This window comes from Ochlerotatus camptorhynchus, unplaced genomic scaffold, assembly GCF_037179485.1.
Source record: "Ochlerotatus camptorhynchus isolate MF236.1 unplaced genomic scaffold, CSIRO-AGI_Acam_v1.1 ptg000255l, whole genome shotgun sequence".
NCBI classification, from domain to species: Eukaryota; Metazoa; Arthropoda; class Insecta; order Diptera; family Culicidae; genus Ochlerotatus; species Ochlerotatus camptorhynchus.
The window spans coordinates 154,606-176,749 of NW_027040745.1; the positions used below are offsets into that span (position 1 = coordinate 154,606).

The window sequence follows — 22,144 nt, forward strand, 5'->3', positions numbered from 1 at the left end:
AGCGATTGAGCTCGTGAAAGAAAACATTTGCTCTTGGATTTAAATGTTTGCTCTGTTGGGACTGGAAATAAACAACACTCTTTTTGACGTTCTCATTTTCACTGCCAGAGGTTGAATCGATCGCTTAGTTTCTATTAAAAAAGTGAATGAGAATCTAAGAAGAAGAGGAGACAACTGGCTTCTTACTCTTTTATCGCTATCTCTATCTCTATCTATCAGAGATGCCAGATTTTTTTCAGAAGTGTGCGAAAATGTCTGTGAATTTCAGAAATGTCTGTAATTAGGCTGCATAAAAGTTTTGCGTGTGACGGGGGGAGGGGGGTCATGAAAAAGATGCAAAATGTTGTAAGTAAAAGTCATGTTCGAGCAAAAAAGGCCTGCTTTCGAATTGAAGCTCATTGGAGTTGGGAATGGATCCATTTACGCCGTATACGTTCAAAGCAATTAATAAAAAAGAAAAATTACGATTACACGACAAATGAGGTCGACTCCAAGTTGAAATTAGTTCACTCATATTCTTGAAAACGTAATTAACTCATAGACTGAGTAAAACTTTACGAGATTTTACAGGAATTTATTTTCTAATATGAGCAACATCCCGATGTACATATGAAATTAGTACACGGAAAAAAGTTTTCATGTAGTTTCCATTGGGAATGCATATTACATTTTTCCATAGGCTCTTTTCATGCACCATCAATGTAGAGTGCGCTAGCCGATTTTGAAAGGAAATGTTATGGAATCCATTTGTTTACATCATAGTGACTACGCGACGAACCATACCAAGGCTGAAAGTCTCGTTAATAAAGAAAACTTAACTAAACTACATCATAGTGACGATTTTTAAAACTCAAAACAATGTACATTTTACTGCACAAGTTGCAAATTTCCATCGGGAGTGGTCGTATTTTTCGATTATCTTCATTTCTGAACTGATTTCCAGCAGAAATAACCACACATTAAAAATCCGGAAAATAATAACCGCTGGGCAATTTATTAAATCTTATTTTTTCTCATCAAAAATATATTGATGCACCAACCGGATCACTGCAAACCCGATACAGAAAACAAAATATTCCACGTGGATGATAATTTCAAGCTCCTGCGGTGGATACATTTATCAGGAAAGGTGAAAATAGTGTCCTCTTCCTATGCTTTACGGTGAAAATTTCCACCCTCATCACACTTTTGAGCAGCGTTGCCAGGTCATTTTAAGAAAAATCTGGACCAAAAAATCCCCTTTTTAACATAATGCTATTGAAATCAAAGTGATGTGCCGATCTCTCGTAAAAATAGATCAGTATGATCATCTGGAATTTATTGAAAGTAGGGCTGAAGTGGGAATCAAAGCCTAACATCGTGGAACTCTCACACAGTTTACCTAAACTACGGGTAACTCCACTATTCTCATGACCATTACGAATAATTTCGTGCCAAAGAATAATTTTATTATATTACTAAAATGAAAGTGGATCTTGCAATGATTCTAAATTCCCGAATTTATATTTTTTCTGCGTCCCAGATCATGAATTTCTTTGTTAGTCTGTATTTACTTGGAACTCTTCACAGGATATCTTCGCCTTTTTTTTAGTTCAATTTGAATCATCCTAGAATTCCATCATATTGCTTTTGTATATTCCCCTAAAATCATCTTGAAAATATCCAAACTTTTCCAGTAACATTCTAAGAGTTCTTAGCATTACCTCTTGTAAAGGGTGATACGGTCAAAATTTGGTCAATATCAACTTGACGTATTTCTTTCAATTTTGCATTTAAAAAACCTGAACACCCCTCATTTTGAAGGTGTGTGTGTGTGTAGAATGTTGCTTCTATTTTGATTTTGGAATTCACTCTTCAGTTGTCAAAATGCCGTCCAAGCAAGAAGAGCAGCGTATCAAAATTTTGCTCGCGCATCGCGAAAATCCGAGCTACTCGCACGCAAAGTTGGCAAAATCGCTAAAAGTTGCCAAATCAACCGTTACAAATGTAATTAAAGTGTTTGGGGAACGTTTGTCGACAGCCAGGAAGTCTGGATCGGGGGGAAATCGAAAACCGGAAGCCGCTGAGACGACAAAGAGAGTTGCCGGTAGTTTCAAGCGAAACCCTAACCTCTCTCTCCGAGATACCGCAAATAAGCTGGGTGTATCGTCTACAACCGTGCATCGAGCCAAAAAACGAGCCGGACTATCGACTTACAAGAAGGTAGTGACTCCAAATCGCGATGATAAACAAAATACGACGGCCAAAGCGCGATCCCGGAGGCTGTACACGACGATGCTGACGAAGTTTGACTGCGTGGTAATGAACGACGAAACCTACGTCAAAGCCGACTACAAGCAGCTTCCGGGACAGGAGTTTTATACGGCAAAAGGAAGGGGAAAGGTAGCAGATGTTTTCAAGCACATGAAACTGTCAAAGTTCGCAAAGAAATATCTGGTTTGGCAAGCCATCTGTACCTGTGGCTTGAAAAGCAGCATTTTCATAGCTTCCGGGACTGTCAACCAAGAAATTTACGTGAAAGAGTGTTTGAATAAACGTCTGCTGCCTTTCCTGAAGAAACACGGTTGTTCCGTACTGTTTTGGCCGGATTTGGCATCTTGCCATTACGGTAAAAAGGCCATGGAGTGGTACGCCGCCAACAACGTGCAGGTGGTTCCCAAGGACAAGAACCCTCGCAACACGCCAGAGCTCCGCCCAATTGAGAAATACTGGGCTATTGTCAAGCGGAACCTAAAGAAGACCAAAAAAAATGCTAAGGGCGAGCAGCAGTTCAAGGCAAACTGGCTTTCTGCGGCGAAGAAGGTGGACAAGGTGGCTGTACAAAATCTGATGGCAGGGGTCAAGCGTAAGGCCCGGCAATTCGGATTTGGAAAAGCGGAAGCCTAACTGAATATTTTTCCTGAATTTTATACTAATTGAACTTGAAAATGAAATTTAATTTGATTTTTTAAATAAACGATTTCACCGATTTACACGCGTTTTCCCTTGACCAAATTTTGACCGTATCACCCTTTAATCTCTTATAAATCACTCTCTAATTCCACAACTCCCTCAAATTGGCAAGAATTGGATCAATTTTGTGTTCATTTTTCTCTATGAAATTCTTAAAATATTCTTAACAATTTACTTGGCACACTCTTCAGAATGACCGCCACACTCTTCTCAGACTTATCCGATAATTTCGTTTGAACTGCTTTGTAGGCAAGGTCAGAATTGTTTTGAAATCCTTTTCAGTATTACCTCAGAACTCAAGTACTTTGCCAAAATGGTTTTGAAAGTCTCCCAGAAATTGCGCTTAAAATTTTATTAAAATTAATCTCCATAGAAAAATTGGACAGAATTCCTTTTAAATTATTCTCACGATACGTATCAGCATACTCCTTAAGTTTCATCATAAGAATTTTCAATGATTTATCTTCCGGATTGTATTTCCTTTATTGACAAAATCTCCATGCAATTGTCATTAGAGTTGACAAGACAATTGACACCTTCTTCAACCAGAGGTTGCACAGGCTGAATATTTTACACTAGAGAGCGGACAACACACAACACCAATTAGACCAGTAGGGAAATTTTCAGGTTGCCAAAATTTAAACCGGGAATCGAACCCTCACTTCGTGGCACTCACAATACGACTAAATGATGAGTGACGCCGCATGACTCCGAAGCCCACAAAGATGGATGTAATTCTACTCAAAAGCAGCTTGAAATTCTCCTTTGATTTCACAAAGAATTCGCCTCACACTTAACTGTGAACTATTTTTAGAATTACCATAAAATTCCAATAATGTCCAACGTTGATGGCTTTTAATAATTAAAGTAGCAAGTTTGGCTTTTTTATTTATTTTTATTAGAGTTTAAATCAATTGCAGTGATATTTTTAAAGCATCATTTAAAAAATCTGGGAAAATCTGGAACATATTTAAAAAATCTGGAAATATACGTGGTATATCTGTGTATCTGGCAAGACGACTAAAAATCTGTAAAATCCAGATAAATCTGGAATACTGGCAACGCTGCTTTTGAGGGTTCCCCTATTAACTACCAGAGGCTGAAACGATCGCTTAGTTTCTGTTGGATTCGCCTATTCACAAAACCAATGATATCTTTTTGAATTTCACATAGCATTCACGAGCTCTATATGATAAATCACTTAAATTTCATTTGACAAATAAGATTTGACAGGGTCAGTGCTGAGATTTGTCATTGTCATTGACAGACTTTCGCGCGATATTGACAAAATTGTTCGTCACTGACAGGCTTGGTCCTCAAAAAAACCTTCGGCAAAATATCATTCATTTTTTGTCAATGACAAAGATTCACCTGGTAACAAAAAGTGTAATTGCTTGCATTCTGTGTCAAATTATTGTTATCTAAGCAGTTCAGGACGTAGATGCTTGTTTATTTTAATGGCTCCATGTAATTGTGTTGCTCAAGTCATCTAATTTCGTTACAAATTTAGTTAATAAAAAATCTACATATGTTCGTCACTGACAGCATTTTCATTGACAATTGACATGGTTTGCCTAGACTGTGACTGTTAGCTCAAATGAGTCGAGATTTTGCAGCACTTATCAGGGTTGCTGAAACGATTAAGATTGGAATATCGAAATAAAGATCATCGAGAAATAGAGAGTACTGTAAAACGGAGCCAAGTATGAAGAATTGGCGCTAAACACTAACACTTTTGTAACGAATTTATAAATACAGTTTAAAATAAGATATATCAAGCAACATATTCATTACAGTTTGCGAAATAAATACACACCTGGGGGAGAAAAAGTTGGATAAATTTAACACAATGTGTTGATACCAACCTTTTTGCCTTTCTCGTACACCAAGTTGTAACGAGAGGCTTGATCTCACTTGAAAAACACAATTTCGTTTCAAGACCCGGAGAAACGAATGGCATACAGCAATAGACTCATTTCAAAGGGATCGGAAAATTTTTCTGTATATGTTTATATATGTATGTATGTATGTATGTATGTAAGTTCATAAGAGTGTAACTCACTCAATTTTCGCAGAGATGGCTTGACTAATTTGAGTGGAACAAGTTCCAGAAGATGTGTTTCAGATCCCCATAGATCGCTATTGATGGTTTTCCTGATCGGAATTATGGATTCGAAAATAGGAACAATTGGCCATATTCAGACCCAATGATCACAATGGCCTCTTTCAGATGGGTCGCCCAGGACGTGGACAGATTCTGATGTGCGCATATGCATCGTTTGAAAAAATTTGTTATGGGAGGTTTCTCTCGGGTTCCCTTTGATTTTTCTCGATTTTTTTTTCCCACATTTTTACGACTCTTATTCAGGTAAAAAACGGCGAAAATGTCTGCTTCGTTCAGCACTAAAGTTGCAGGAAAATCATAAACAACTTTACACGGCGATGAACCCGCTAGTGTGCGTACGTTAAACGTTACTAATCTCTATAACATGTGCTCGTTCGTGTGGTGGATTTGAAAACGCGTGAATTTCTAATGCGTGTTGCAAAATGCATCGCAGGTGTAATTTTAATAAGATAGAAAACAGAGTAACCAAATAAATTTTAAAATTTTCACTTGTTTTCAAAGTCTGTAAATATCTGTGAAAAAAACTAAAGATTCTGTAAATGTCTGCAACGATAAAAATTTCTGTGAAAAAATAATAGTCTGTAAATTTAAAGACATGTATATAAATTTGGCATCCCTGCTATCTATATCTATCTCTAGCTCTATCTTACGCACTTCAAATCGGCCAATCACGAGCTGGTTCCTGTTTGACAGAAAAGTGGTTCGTTTTCGCCCCCGCATTGTCTTCGCTTCGTCTTATATGAGAATAAAAACATAATCTCACGCAACACGAGAAAAGGGCCTGTCATTTTTTATCGATTCTCTTCATCGATTTTCTCTTTGGCGAACAACCAGACTGCCCGAGCAAGAGAAAATAACTTATGAATACTAAATTCAGGTATGATAATAGCATACCTGGCAACCTGAATTTGGTATTGACGAGCCTGACATAAGAGGTAAAATACCAAAAATAATACCTCAAAAAAGTTCCATGAATAACGAACTAATAAATAATTTTGTTCTTATTATAACTGACGGATAACAGAGGCTTTTTTATGCCAGAATACCATAATTTGTTATTTATAAGGTCTTCTAAAACTAATCCATTAACTCTTTTAGGTCTTATTGTCTGAAATCTTTTTGTTATTTTGGTATTTGTTTGATATTTTATAAAATATTTCGATAACTGAATAATATCAATGCGAGGCTTTATACCACAAGTATACCAAAATGAGGTATCATGACCACATTAAAATATTCATATGTTATCGGTTAGTTATCGGCTTCTGCTCGGGTGCAAATGCATTTCTCATCGAGTGTGTTGTTTCAGGCGCAACCCGAGCAGGAGAAAATAACTAATGAATACCTAATTCTGACCTGATACCAAAAGTTGGTATTGACCAGCATGACATAAGAGGTAAAATACCAAAGAATAATACCAAAAATCTACATGTGAAATACTTTGTAAATACCAAAATTGATACTTGGATACCAAAAGAATACCTGTGTGGTATTTTTTTGGTATTGCATTATCATAATTTGGTATTGGAATGGTATTGTGGGAACATTTTTTTGGTATTATTTTTTGGTATTTTACCTCTTATGTCAGGCTCATCCATACCAATTTAAGGTATCTAGATATTCGTTCCTGCTCGGGAAGCTAACATCATCTTCTATCGAACTGTGCTGCGAGCTACCCGAGCAGGAGAAAATACCTTATGGATACCAAGTTCAGGTATGAAAATAGCTTAACTGGCAACTGAAATATGGTATTGACGAGGCTGACATAAGGGGTAAAATACCAAAAATAATACCTCAAAAAAGTTCCATGAATAACGAACTAATAAATAATTTTGTTCTTATTATAACTGACGGATAACAGAGGCTTTTTTATGCCAGAATACCATAATTTGTTATTTATAAGGTCTTCTAAAACTAATCCATTAACTCTTTTAGGTCTTATTGTCTGAAATCTTTTTGTTATTTTGGTATTTGTTTGATATTTTATAAAATATTTCGATAACTGAATAATATCAATGCGAGGCTTTATACCACAAGTATACCAAAATGAGGTATCATGACCACATTAAAATATTCATATGTTATCGGTTAGTTATCGGCTTCTGCTCGGGTGCAAATGCATTTCTCATCGAGTGTGTTGTTTCAGGCGCAATAGCTAACATCATCTTCTATCGAACTGTGCTGCGAGCTACCCGAGCAGGAGAAAATACCTTATGGATACCAAGTTCAGGTATGAAAATAGCTTAACTGGCAACCGAAATATGGTATTGACGAGGCTGACATAAGGGGTAAAATACCAAAAATAATGCCTCAAAAATGTTCTACGAATAACGAACTAATAACTAATTTAGTTATGATCATAACTGACGGATAACAGACGCTTTTTTATGCCAGAATACCATAACTTGCTATTTGAAAGGTCTTATAATATCAATACAATAACTCTTTGAGATGTTATTATCTAAAACCTGAAATATCACATTTTGCTATTTTGATATTTATTTGATATTTTACAAAATATTTTGATAGCTGCATAGTACCAAAACAAGGTTCTATACCACAAGCATACCAAAATTAGGTATCATACCACATTAAGATATTCATATGTTATCGATTAGTTATCGGTTCCTGCTCGGGTAAGCAAGAAATTCGTTTATGTTGCCATGGTAACATCAACGAGGATAGGCCCTATTCATATGTTACACAAAAAATCAGTGCGGCTCGCACAAGCTGCTGTTCGTTTCTGATGATGTACACGTGTGAGTGAGTAGTAAATGCAAAATGAAAGGATTTTTCCCATGCTTGCCTACCAAACGATTTTTTAACTTATCCAAAGAACATTTGTTGCCTTAATAACAACCTGCTCTAGATGTGAATTCCAGTTAAGTTTACTGTTAAGAATTACTCCCAGATACTTGAAATTCTAAAAATAATTCTTTCAGTTTTTAGTTATTTATAGAAAATTTTCTTTTCCATGTGAACGTACCGTGGTCTTAGAAGGGTTTATATTCAACCCTTCTTTGGCGCACCATGACGAAACACAATTTAAAGCAGTTTGCATTCTATCCGATTGATGACCTTGACAAATGTCCAGAAAATATTCTTTACAAATTATGAAAAGAACCGTTTTGTCAAGATGGTTGAGAATGCTGAGTTATAAGGGTGTTCAACACAGATGAGGCTGGCGAGCTGTATGTTGTTTGGAACGAGGGTAACGGGCTTGGCAGAGATGGCCCACAGCGGCTCACGACGAGCAACTGACTCCGATCAGTAGCGATGCGGCTTATTCCTCCTTCTTCGGTGAATGAACGCTCATGTGGGCTGCAGCTGGCTGCTTGCGGACAGCCTTTCGTTGTGTACTGGAAAACAATGTTCAATGCTATGCACCGAAAGCACTGCTGCTGCTGATGATGATGACGACCCGATGGATGATTGAATAAGCACCGTTCGGCGAGATCGGATGGAATTCGATTTTGAAATCTGTGTTAGGAAAAGTGCTTTTTGCAAGCCATCGGTGATAGTGACCTATTAAAAATTGATAGATAATATATATATTGATTCATAGAAAAAATTCCAACCGATAGGCTTGTTTAGAATTAAAATCCATCCCCTATTGACAGAGTTTTAAGTGGTCAAAACCTGACCACTCTACGTAACGCGGTCGATTTTGTTTTTTTGAAATTGCACTCCCAATACGTGAAAATTCATCGTGGTCCGCGTCGAATCTGGTAAAGTGTTAATTTTTTATTGAAACACTGTATGGCGCGTGTCCAAAATGACAAGGAAACCTTGACGACGAATCGGGAGCCTCAAAGTAAACGCCGGAGTGGAACTGCCAATCTTCATGGAAAGGTCGTGAGGTCATCAGAAGCAACCCATGTATGTCCGATCACGATTTAAGTAGAAAGAATGATGCCGCCCGTAGTACAGTGCAGCGAAAGCTTACAAGCAGGGGGTGCATACTTATGGATCATGAAACCTACTTCGGACACCTTCAGGACCAAAATTTGATAAGGCGGAGGCTCGAGGAGGTGTCCCCCTGTCAGATTCAAATTTGTTTTCTCGGATAATTTCGCACGCAAATATATGATCTGGTAGGGAATTTGCAGCTTCGACCAGAAGACAAAAGTTGTCATCACTGAGAAAAAGATTAACTCGGAGGTTTACAAAACCGAATGTCTCCAGAAGCGAATTCTGCCCTTCATCCAGTCACATGATTGGTCGGTGACATTTTGGCCGGATCTTGCGAGTTGTCACTACAGCTGGGACGTACAAAAATCGTACAATGTCAAGGGAGTCCAGTTTTTCCGAAAACCCTCAATCCGCCGTAACCATGTTGAATAAATAAGTAAAAGTTACTAAAAAGTGAACAAAGAGAAGGCGCATCAATGTTTTATGTTTTAGTTTTGTTATGTTTATAACTAAACCCACGGTATTAGTCTCAGTGTCTATTAACTTCAAAACTCTGGAAAACTCGGAATCCACTGGAATTTTTTTGTTTCCTTAAAATACCTGGAAGTCTGAAAGAATTCGAAAATTTCTTACTAAGGATATTTTAAAGAAAATAATGATTTTTAAAATACAACCATTTAATTTTTATCGTTATTTTCATTCAAATTTTGAATTCAACTTTTTTTTGGTTTCTTTTTTCGTTTGGTTTGTTTTTTCCGTCGATGTTGTTTTACGTGCTGAGCACCAATGCTACCGACGTGCCAGGAAGGCAGCTCCCACACCTGGACCCTACCTATCGACCCATCAACTCATGAACCGGGGACCAACGACTTTACTTCCCATCCGAAGGAAGGTGTGATCAGAGATGTTATGCCTCAGAACATCCCGGCGGCGCCAGCTGGGATTGAACCCAGGCCTGCTGGGGTGAGAGGTTATCACGCTTACCACTACACCACCGGCGCCGTTATTCATTATTATTTTTTTTTTTTTGGTTTCTGAAGACCACTTTCTGTGAAGTTTCCAAAGTTTTTTTTTTTTCTAAATTTATGGAACTTTTGTGCTCCCGCAATTTTCATGAAATTATAATGAAATAATTGATATAGTTCTATGATTTTCACTGAAGTTATCCAGATTTTTCTTAAGTTCGTAAAACTTCCCTTAAATTATCGTCACTAATTTAAAACTTCTTCAATGTTCTAGACTTTGCTGGTGTCTAAACGATTACTGAATTTCTTTAAAGTTATCTAGACTGCCCTGAATTTATCAGTATTTTTTAACCCGCAACTTTACTGAAATCAATTAATTTGCCTTGAAGTGTCGAAAATGTTCCTTAAGTATTATAACAATTATTTACACTCGCTTTTCCCTGAACTTATCTATGTTTACCTGAAGTTTTCTTAATTCGTTTAATAATCCATCAAATTTTCGTCAACATATTCATAAATCCCTGACGCTTCTGACATTTAGGACCAATCGTAGAACTCTTGGAATACCCTATAGATCCACGGAACTCCTTGTAAGTCACTGCAAATTTGCTAAAGTTAATGGGATTATTTTGAAGCTATCTGATCGTCCTCGAGGTACTCGAAACTTCGCTGAATATCATTAAACTATCAAAAAATATCTATATTTAGTTCTCTGGAATTTCTAGAATATATCGCTGCTTGCTAAAAGTTCTTCATTGATGTTCTCTAAACAACTTAACTAAATTTTCGCTTTTTTTTAGTTCTTGAAATCTCCATGATACAACACCCTTAAAATACTCTCTCGTTTTGCGGATGTTCATAAAATTTCCAGGAATTATCTCGGAACTTTGCTGAAGTTTTCGGAAATTCACTGAGTTTTTCGAAACTTCTTTAAGGTTTCTAATATTGCCTTGAAATTATTTGAACTGCCCTTTGATTCTCTGACCTGTCTTGATGTTCTCGAAAATTCCATAAAGCTCTAAGTTCTATTGAAGATTTTGGTTCTGCTCGGAAATAAATAGAATTCCCGTAAACACCTTTAACTTTCCCTGAAATTCATTGGACTTCTGTGAAGTTTTTTTTTAATATTTCTGAAGTTTTCATAAATTTTCTGAAGGTCTCTGTACTTCCCTGAAATTCGCGGATCATCTTAAGGGTTCTCGATTTGTTTTTCAGCACATAATGAAACTATCTTGAATTCATCTAAATTAACGATTATAGATTTTTAATCTATCTAGCTTTTCTGAGGTGCTTAGAACTTCTTAAAATTTGCACAATACCCCTCAAGTTTTCTAAATTTCTCAAGTTCGCTTGACACCTATGAAGTTCTCTGAAATTCTAGGAACTACATAAAAGTTCCTGAAAAGTCTCGGATGCTAAAAGAACCACTTTGAGGATTTTACAGCTTTCAGTAAGTTTCCCATATTTTCAGCGTGTTAACTTCCCTTATGTTCCTGTAGTTTGCGCTCTTCAGCTCTTGTAAAAATTACATCTCTACGGCTCAGCATGGATTCTACCCAAAACGGTCAGTTACAACCAATTTGACCGAATTTGTGTCGCTCTGCGTTTGGACAATGGACTCTGGCGGACAAATCGACGCGGTTTACACTGATCTCAAGGCTGTGTTTGACCGAGTAGACCTCAACATTCTTTTGAGCAAGCTTGAGAAACTCGGAGTGTCTGGATCCTTCATCTCGTGGTTCATATCTTACCTTACGAACCATTCGCTATGCGTTAAGATTGGAGCTTCTCGTTCTGAAGTGTTCACGAACGTTTCCGGTGTTCTCCAAGGAAGTAATCTGGGACCCCTTCTGTTTTCGCTTTTCGTCAACGAGCTTTCGTGTCTACTGCCACCTGGATGCCGGCTATTCTACGCTGGCGATGTCAAAATGTATGTGGTTATCAATTGCATCGCTGATTGTGAGGAGTTGCAGCTGATTGTGGATCGTATGCAGAGTTGGTGCTCCCGTAATTTCTTGAAGCTCAGCATCAACAAGTGCAATGTGGTATCATTTCACCGCAAAAAAAAACCCGATAATATTTGATTATTCCATTTCCGGGCAACCATTAGAGAGGATTAGCAAGGTCAAAGATTTGGGAGTAACACTCGACAATGACATCCTGACTAAAACTTTCGCGATCCGCTTTGCGCTGTATTGCTCGTTAGTACGTTCAATCTTAGAGTGTAGTGCTGTCGTCTGGTGCCCATACCAAGCATGCTGGATAGCCAGATTTGAGAGTGTACAGAGAAAGTTTGTTCGCTACGCGCTTCGTCATCTGCCTTGGCGTGACACGGCTAACTTGCCGTCTTACGTGGATCGCTGTCGTCTGATTGGAATTGACACCTTAAAACAAAGAAGACGGAACGCTCAAGCTGTGTTTTCTGCTAAAATCATTACCAGCGAGATTGATTCGAGCTTTTCTTTTACGCACCTGAGAGAGTGATTAGACAGCGTAATTTTGTACATCTCGCAGCTCGTAATCGGCAATAAAGGGTGTCCACGATGAAATTGCCACACTATGAAATTGCTCTAACTTTTTAACCGTTGGGTAGAATTTAATGAAAATTTGGGTGGATTTAGTTCATAGTGCATTATTTACATCCTGCAAGTTTTAAAGTCCTGTGATCAAAACTCGCGGAAATGGAGTCGAAAGAACAGCTCGTGCGTGATAAAATCTTGCGCATTCATCACGAGAACAAGGATCTCTCGCATCGTTCCATCGATAAAACGTTGGGAATCGGGAATTCCACGGCGTCGCGAGTGATTAAGCGGTTCGAGGAACGGTTGACCACCGATCGGAAGCCCAGAAGTGAAGGAAAAAGTATTCCGTACAACACCAAAAATCACAACCGCGTAGTTGGGGCCTTCAACCGAAATCCGAACGCCTCCGTTAGGGATGTGGCTAAGAAGCTGCACCTAAGCCGAAGTTTTGTCCAGAAGGCCAAAACTAAGGCTGGGCTTCGAACGTTCAAGGTACAAAAGGCCCCTAATCGCGACGAGAAGCAGAACAAGTTCGCCAAAACCCGTGCCAGGAAGTTGTACCTCAACATGCTGACGAAAGTTGAATGCTGCATCATGGACGACGAAACATATGTGAAGACCGACTTCAAACAGATCCCCGGCAACCTGTTTTTCACGGCCAAGGATAAGTTCAGCGTTCCGGAGCATGTCCGCACTCAGAAGATGTCCAAATTTGCGAAGAAATTCCTGGTTTGGCAAGCCATCTGCACGTGCGGGAAGCGGAGTGCACCTTTCGTGACCCAGGACACGATGAACGGACAGGTGTACATAAAAGAGTGCCTCCAGAAGTGGCTGCTTCCTCTCCTGAAGGCCCACAACGTCCCAACAATCTTCTGGCCGGATTTGGCCTCATGCCACTACTCCAAGGACGTGCTGAAGTGGTATGCGGACAATAAGGTCAATTTCGTGCCGAAAATGTTCAACCCTCTCAACACTCCGGAGCTCCGCCCCATCGAGAAGTACTGGGCGATTATGAAGCAGCACCTTCTTAAACGACCTAAAGTAGTGAAGACAGTCGAGGAACTGAAGAAAGTATGGGTTTACATGCAAAAAACGGTTGATTCACAGGTTGTGCAGAATCTTATGGCCGGGGTTAAGGCCAAGGTGCGGGCATTTGCGTATGGACTGTAAATAAAATACGAGTAAAATGGTAAAATGAAGTTTAATAGTTATTTCTCAATCCCTGAAAATTTGATGGCAATCGGATGAAAACTCGAATTTTGCGAATCAATTTTGTGTGTGGCAATTTCATCGTGGACACCCTTTATGGGTTGAATGAACCTATCCGTGCCATCGCTAATGCGTTTAATGACAAGATGAATCATTAGAACAATACATAAATGGACAATAAATAAATATAGAGCTTCACTGAAATTCTCAGCATTTCCTTTCATTCCTGAGAACTTCTCCAAAGTTCCTACAATTGTTGTAAAGTTAATGGGACTGATTTGAAGATCTCTAATATTTCATAAAGTTAATTACGAACTTGAATTAAATCATTTATTTGTTTACTTAATTCTGGCACTTTGAAAATAATCTATATTTTGAACTTGTACATGGAAAACTCAGGTAATTTTATCCAGAAAAATAAGTACAAAAAAAATAGTACATCCTGTATATAGAGAAAGACGGTTAAACGTCAGAACACAAAGAATAATCAATCTAGAAATAAATTCACGCAAAAAAAGTTGAAAATAGTGACTGATTACAAGAAAAAGTGACTTTAGTGACTTGGCCTTAAAAAAAGAGACTTTTTAGTGAATGACTTGAAAAAAGTGACCAGGTCACTAAAAAGTGACTCGCTACCAGCCCTGCTACTGGGCAATTGATGGAGAGGAAACTGAAGGAAAAATGTAAAAAAGAAACAAAACAGCAGCTCAGATGAAAAATCGCCAAAACAGTGGACGAGACCGTTATGCGCCGCTTGATGGGTCGTATTAAGGGAAATGTTCGAGAAGTCCTTCGAAACCACGACAAATAATTCGTTTCGTTTTATTTTTTTCTTAAAATGTAAGGAATACTATGGACTTGAGTGAAAACCGTTTTCAAATCCGTGTATTCAAATCTGAATTAGACCAAAATGATGTTGTTCCATTACTAATTGGGTTATGCTTTATTATTATTATTATTTAGCTTTATTTAGGAGGGTTATGCTTTGTGACGCATGGATTGATGTCATAACGACTTTTTTTTAATTATTTTAGCACTGCGCACGCTATTTTTTCGTCACGATGGGGATGATGGATTTTTAATATTAGATTGAATAGTAATATCTACATCTAGAAAAATGAATTTCTGTCTCTCTGTCTGTCTGTCTGACCCTTATAGACTCAGAAACTACTGAACCGATCGGCGTGAAAATTTGAATGCAGGGATTTTTGGGGCAGGGAAAGGTTCCCCCCTACCCCTCCCATACAAATTAAACAGAAATTTCTGCATAACTCGAGAACTAATCAAGCAAACGGATCCAAATTTGGCATGTAAAGGTCATAGGGGGTGACCCCTTAGATAAGAGGGAGGAGGGGTTACGTACAATATAGCATGCTTTTTTTTAATTGGCACATAAACTCAAACTAATATTGAATCCTCAGCAAGGCCGGGCACACTCAGCTAGTAGATAATAAACAAGAAATCCTGAGTAGTCTACAAAGGTTTGAGCCTCGCTGGATCACTGGAAATACTTGTGAATATTTAAAGCGATGGTAAACAAACAGGTGAACGCCTAAACTTTTTCACAATTATATCGCTGTGAAGCGACTGTAAATTGTAGAAGGAATTTATATCTGCAGCTATAACCAGTTCGATTTGCAAGTCTGGTTAAGATGTTATATTTGATTATCTTAATTAATCGTTAAGCTCAAACCTTTGTAGAGGTAAGAGGTGGGGTCACCATCACCACCTCATAATACAAAAAAAAAAACTAGCATGAATAATATCCACTTCTCAAACCAGAATGTTCTTCTCAACACTTTCAACAGGTACTACCTGTTGGTAGCTGACCGGGCGTGGCATAACCAATGCCTGCGCTGTTGCAAGTGCCTCGCCAACCTGGAAACGGAACTGAGCTGTTACGCCCGTGAAGGCAACATCTACTGCAAGGATGATTACTACAGGTAAGTCGGGGGATCGATTTCTTAAATTCCGTCTCCATCAGCCTGCCACCGGCCGGCCGGCCAACCGCTATCGCTTTCAACAAGCCTTTTTTTTTCGGTTCCGTCTGTTTGGCTTAATTGATGGCAGGAAAAGCGTTTCGAATATGCCATAACCGTTGGTATGAAAATAGTAATTGCTATTGGGCTGCCGATGGCTGGTTGGCCGCTGATGTCCGCTGAAAATATCGCGCAAAATAACAAACGATAACTACACGCATTTTCATGCGCCATTTGCACACGCCTTACAATTATCGCTAATTATGGTACTCGTTGTAAAAATTGCAACTTGCATTGTTATTAAAGGTTTTGGTTTTTGTTGTAAGTATTTTCGCTTGCACTCGCTGCCTGGGTGCAAGCCCCTGTAAAGTCAAACTAGCATCATGCCCATCATCAGATCGTCATACCAGCGAGCGAAAAACAAAAGTGGGGTGAAGCGGTTTACATGGCGGAGTTTTTTTTTTGTAGTTCAGTTCCTGCCGGTGCCAATATCTATTTTCTGTCTTGTTCTTGCTGGCTTGAATCCACTGGATTGTATGCATAATATCACCCTTTAACGCGAAACCGCGACCCATTCGCGTGTTTTACGTATCAACTAATTGGAACTGACTGCTCTGTGGCCAACGACGACGAGCGGTTGGAGGACGTAACGCCTCTTTCTCGTGTCGCGGTTCCTGTCCGGAACGGAACGGTGTAGAGTACCTGTATCGCAATAGTTCAGCCAAGCAAATTACCACATTTATGACCTGTTGGAGTACATGATAGTGGGGTAGATTAAAACAGCGATATCGATTGTAATTGTTGCTGTGTTCTAATTGGAAAGGCGGCAGCGCGGAAGCATTCGCAACGTCATAAATGTTATCACATGTTTCCATAAGTGATTGATAGTTATAGAGTATCAGCGCTCAAGTGTATTAAAATAACTGCGAATATTTTCTTGTGTATACATCAGGTTGGCGGTTGCGAAAACTTTCAACCCTAATCATGCGCTTTAACGTCAAACCAAAAACACAATTCAATTCATATGAATCACGTCCTCTTGGAAATCTCCCAAGTCGTTAGTGAAGATGTAAACCTCCCAGACCAGCAGACAATTAATACCCGCATTCGATTTTCCCAGAATCGAACAAATCCCTTGCATGCCAAACAAGCACCCGGTTCAATCATTCTCCGTTTCCGTTGTACCGTTAGATCCCATCTCCAGCGTGGCGGTGGTAGACCTACACCAAACTCCGTTGTTGACAGCCCCCCACCCGTCAGCTGATGCATATATTCATGCCAAGGATACATCATCAAACATTATTTTCCATCGTTGTCTCCGAGCTGACTCGTAGGCAGGCAGAGTTCCACATAAATACAATATCTGCTTTATGTTTTGTATCCATCAGGATTGACGGCGGAGGAGGGCAGCTTTTTTGCAAACAATGAAATCATGCATGGAAAAGCAGACGTATCGTATACAATGCGATGCGATGATTCCATTTCTGGAACCAAGGCTTGAAACTCGAAAAGCTCACGTCCGAAGTGAGGTTTTTTCGGCATGCAAGCGGGCGGGAGCAAAATCCCATTCTACTTCCATCTACGTTGTCTGGCCGGTGGGTCTTCCCAGTAGGTAGGTAGGTTGTGTGTCTGTGATTCACCATCATGGAGGAATCGGACGCGAACAGACTGACTGCACTGGGTTACGAGTTATACAAACAATGATATTCCGACTGGGTTTAGATTCGCATCCTACCGCTGTCGGAGATCAGCACAGTAGTCCACCACATAAACAACCTTCGGGTTGGAGGAGAAAACCATAAGGTTGACATCAAGACTGCGGGAAGATAGGAGAAACTGGGAAGGCAATGGACAGGATTAAAAATGAAGACAAAAACATACGTTTCCATTGGAAGGTGCTTTCGTTTGTGAGCAGTTCCAGGTCAAATAGTGAAAAAAATATACAAATTTTAGATTTTACCTCTTAGAATTCCATGTAACTTCGCATTATTGATAGCTGGGGGCAATTAACCAAGTTTGTGCTGGAATTCGGTCATTTTGACTAACGCCTAATTTTACAGGCAATTTGATATTTTTTCGTAAATCATAGCACCAGTGCTGTGGTTGTGGGAAGCCGTAGGTAGTGGACGACTACTTAGCTCCAAACCGAAAAAAAAAGTTTACAAAATAGGTAAAATATTGCAATCCATTTCAATAACTAGCGTCACTGATATACATGTCCAGGTAGACATTGAAAAAGCGGTAAATTTTAAATGACAAGTTCAGGGTAAATTATCAAACCGTAAAATTTTAAATGACTTACGCTCCCCTGACATACACATATTCAGGGAAAAATTGAAAACAATGTTCAGTTTGAAATGCCTGCGCCCCTAGTAAGCATGTTTAAAATGATTAAAATCGTTCAATTTGAAGTGTCCCTGGTAGAAAAGTTTACGGAAAAATGTCTTGCGACATGATCTAGGAAAAAAAAATTTAAAAAATAATAAATTTTAAATGGTTAATATGATCAGAGAAAATGAAGAAAACGATGTTAAATGCTAGCGCCCTGGGAGGCATGTTCAGGGAAAAAAAATCAAACTTGAAATAAATTGCGACCCTGGTAAACCTTTTCAGGTTAAAATTGATAAAAATCTTTAAACTTGAAGTGGCTAGCGCCCCTGATATCCACGTTCAGGGAAAAATTAAAGTGTGTTGTAAATAGCTTTTCAGTCTCGACAAAATCAATATAGTGTTATTTTATTTTTTTGTCGAACGTTTCGGGTCCGTTTGGAACCTCCTTCAGGGACTCAATAATTACTTTACGGATAATTACGGACCGAAACGTTGGACTAAAAATAAAATAGCAGTATTTTGATTTTATCGAGACTGAAAAGCCATTCACAAAAAAAAAGAAAAAAAAACAACAACATGCATCAATTCCCAAAATAACCGTACCCAACAAAGGAAAAATTAAAAACAAATATTGTTTAGTTTAAATTGCTACCGCTTCTGGTAGACAAATTCATGGAAAAAAAATAAGATACGTTAAATTTGAAATGGATAGTGCATTTGATAAACATATTCAGAGAAAAAAAGATCAAAATCGTAGAATTTTAAGTCGCTAGCACCGTTGACATACATGTTGAAAGAAATTTTTTTTTAAATGTTAAATTTGAAATGGCTTGCGCCTCTTATAAACATGTTTCGGAAACAATTAATCAAAAATGGGTTGGTTGGAAATGCTATCGTAAACTTCACGTATGAAGTAACAAATAAAAACACTTTCAATGTAATCAAAAATGGTAAATTTAGCACAGGCCACGCTCCTGATCAGGGAAAAATAAAAAAAAAACCACAAGGGACAGCCTTATGGGGTGTACGCAATGGTGACGTAGGACTACGTGGTCTTATATAATAAAATGTTGTTTGTTAACTGCAGCAGGAGCTTGTGTTTTGTCGAAGACATCATATCAAGAAGACTGGCAACTTTGCCAGAATTCAAGCGACAGATACAATAGCGCTGCGCTTGAGTGAAGGTGGAAGCAACGCATAGAAAAATGAGCAAATACAAAAACCTTTCTTCTGAGGATGTAATCTTTGCTATCAAATTCGTTCGAAACATTTACCTTTGAGCGGCAGATGATGCGATTGTACCTATCTCATAGCGTTCGTATGAGGAAATGGAAAAGTTGCCAGTTCTCTTGATTTGTTGTCTTCTGTTTTGTGTAGAAATAGGAATTTGAGCGGGGTTCAATCTGTTTATACTCTTTAGTATAACTATGATTGCCCTGAAAAGAACCTTTTGATATGAATTTTAGTTGGGACACGTTCAGAAATTTAACTCGTTCGGAAAATCTTGGTGGTCCTGAAAAGGGCCGATGGTAGTACAGGCTTAAAGCCTTTGGAAGATGATGATGACTTGCAGGCAGCTGGATCGGCAAATCGGACTGGACAATCCCATATTCTTCGGTTCAATGATTGAGCACTCACAAGTCTCGGCCCATCTGCTGCTGGACAGAGGTTGAACTGGTTGGAAGGAAGAATATCAGTGTTCACTAGAGTGATGCAAAATTTGTAATTTTCACTCCACAATACTTAAACGATTCTAAATCGAATGCTGACTAACCTCTCAAAATTTGAACCCATTTGGTGAGAAACTGAGATGGCACAAACCATTTGAAGTTTGTATGGGAATTACTATGGTAAAACCAAGATTTTTGTTCATGTCTATCTAATAATTCACCATATCTGTCTGCTTCTAAAGTTTTCAACTGTACTTGTAGGAAATTTTTCCAGCTACAACTTTGCTGAAGACCAATTTTTAATTAAATGCAAGGATCGAAAGTTATCAATGGTTCAATGCGCTGATGTCTTATGATCATGCCCAATCAACTGCTCAGCAGGCAACATTGGTGTTTCTGGGGCGTTGAATAGGACACACAAATCATGGCTACTATGTCACACTGCAAAATACAGCGTTGCCTACAGAGCAGCGGCTTGATCATGTCATAAGTTTACCAATCTCTTAAATAATTAATAATTTTTACCTGTCTCGTTTTACATAGAAACGATTTTAAGCAAAGTTGTAGCTGAGAAAATTTTCTATAAGAATGGCTATCGAACTGTTTCGCAGCTAAATATGGAAAAAAGACTAGAAGGCAATGAACAAAAAGTTGAGATTTCCCATAGTGATTTACATGTAAACTTCAAATGGCTTGTGCGAAGTCTGCTTCTAACCAAACGAATTAATTAATTTAGCTTTATTTAGGAGGCTTTCAGCCTTAGGCTGGTTCGCCTCCAAATATCTAACCAAACGAGTTGTAACTTTGGGAGGCTAATCAGGACCCGATTTGAAACCATTTAAGCACTGTGGAGCGAAAAAGTCAAATTTTGCATCAGTCTAGTGTTCACCCAGCTAAAGCTCATCCCCTTTTAAGTTTTTCTCGTTAAACTCCTTCTCTCAACAAGTTGGTAAATCTTAGCCTTTAGCAGAAAGACGCTTAACACTTGCTTCGGCGAATTTATGATCCTGTTTCACATCATGGTTCTTATCTATGCCTGTTCAGATAAATCAGTACTTTAATTTATTTTCTCTACTGCGCTAAATCAAACGAGTAGAAATAAGAAGGGATGCCGGTTACGCGCTCGAATAATTGAAAATTCGATAAATATTGTCCTGGAAAAATATTTACGGTTAATCGTTAATCGAATAATTGGACGTTCAGGCATCCCTAGAAAATAGGATAATTTCATGTTTTTTGGTGGTCCTTCGAAATGTCGAACAGTAGCATTACAACCAGCAAGTGTAACCCAAGAGCTAAAAGCGGTGCGATGCTAGTTTTCATTGCTATGACGATGACTGAATTAAGGGGCTTAGAAGCAGAGGGGTGTAAGTCAATTATCTTCATCGATTTCCTCTTTTGATGACCATGGCTTCACTAATCTATTTCTCACTATTTCTGCTATGCTCTTCTAACATCAATAATAACAAACGTAATGAATGTGTTTGCCGTCGAGTTATAAACGAAACAGAAAGTCGATGAAGAGAATCGATCAAAAGCACTTGCTTCTAAGTTTGGCTACAAGATTACAACTCTGGAGAGCATTTTGTGTGGTCGTTGAGGGCATGTGGTTCTGAATATAGCGATGAGTGTACAAAAGGTTACGCAATTGCATTCTCCTTATTCGCACACCCCCAAGGTCGGAAGCGAATGCCGCTTCGACTTGTTTCGTCTAGAAACAATTGTCTTATGACTCTGTTGGGGAAGCAGTATATGCTTGTACGTATTTAATTGGAGGATTTGTTAGTTATTTCGACGCTTTTGAACAATGCTTGACATTTACAACTTTTTCAATAGTTTCTTGTTAAAAGTCAACAGTATAAAGCATTACTATCGATTCTGAACGATTGGTGAAAAAATTATTGAAATTGGTCCAGGGGCAGCTGAGTTATTAACTTTCAAAATCTTTCATGATTTCGTTACATGTTCCATTTTAGGTTTTCACAAAGTGTAAACCCAAATAGAAATCACAGACGTAGTCTGTGTCCTACGTCAAAATAAATATGTTTAATAGTACTGTTGAAAAGTTCATCCGGTTGAGGTTAACCTCTAACGGTGTAAATCCTTATTAGTGGAAAAAAAGCTACCACTACTTAGAGGCGTAAGATGGAAATTTTGACACGATGATGCTTTCAAAATTCATTTACTGGGTGGTATAGGAGAGAAGTTTCGGCAGTTTGGAAAGTACTGAATCACTTGAGAAGATTTCGGAATCGCTTCAATACCCTTAGGAATCACTTCACTTCAGACAAGCTCGGAATCTCTTCGGATAATATTGAATCACTTTAGAAAATTTCGGTTTCACATTGGAAAGTACTGAATCATCCCAGAAGTTTGTAATCATTTCTGCATGGACGAAATCCCTTTGAAAATAATTGAATCAGTTAGGAATGCACTGAATCACTTCATAACGTAACGTAATCACTTCGGAACGTACTGA

General features: G+C 38.5%; 2 protein-coding genes across 2 annotated transcripts in view; one reads left to right on the forward strand and one right to left on the reverse strand.

Moving 5' to 3' along the window:
- Positions 1-22,144, reverse strand: part of LOC135704990 (uncharacterized) — a 227,944-nt gene that overhangs the window by 62,497 nt on the left and 143,303 nt on the right. The window lies entirely within an intron of this gene.
- Positions 1-22,144, forward strand: part of LOC135704989 (LIM/homeobox protein Lhx9-like) — a 67,059-nt gene that overhangs the window by 4,647 nt on the left and 40,268 nt on the right. Inside the window, exon 2 of the mRNA XM_065226540.1 lies at positions 15,494-15,628. Within this exon, the coding sequence (XP_065082612.1) occupies positions 15,494-15,628 (135 nt within the window). The remainder of the gene's footprint in view (positions 1-15,493; positions 15,629-22,144) is intronic.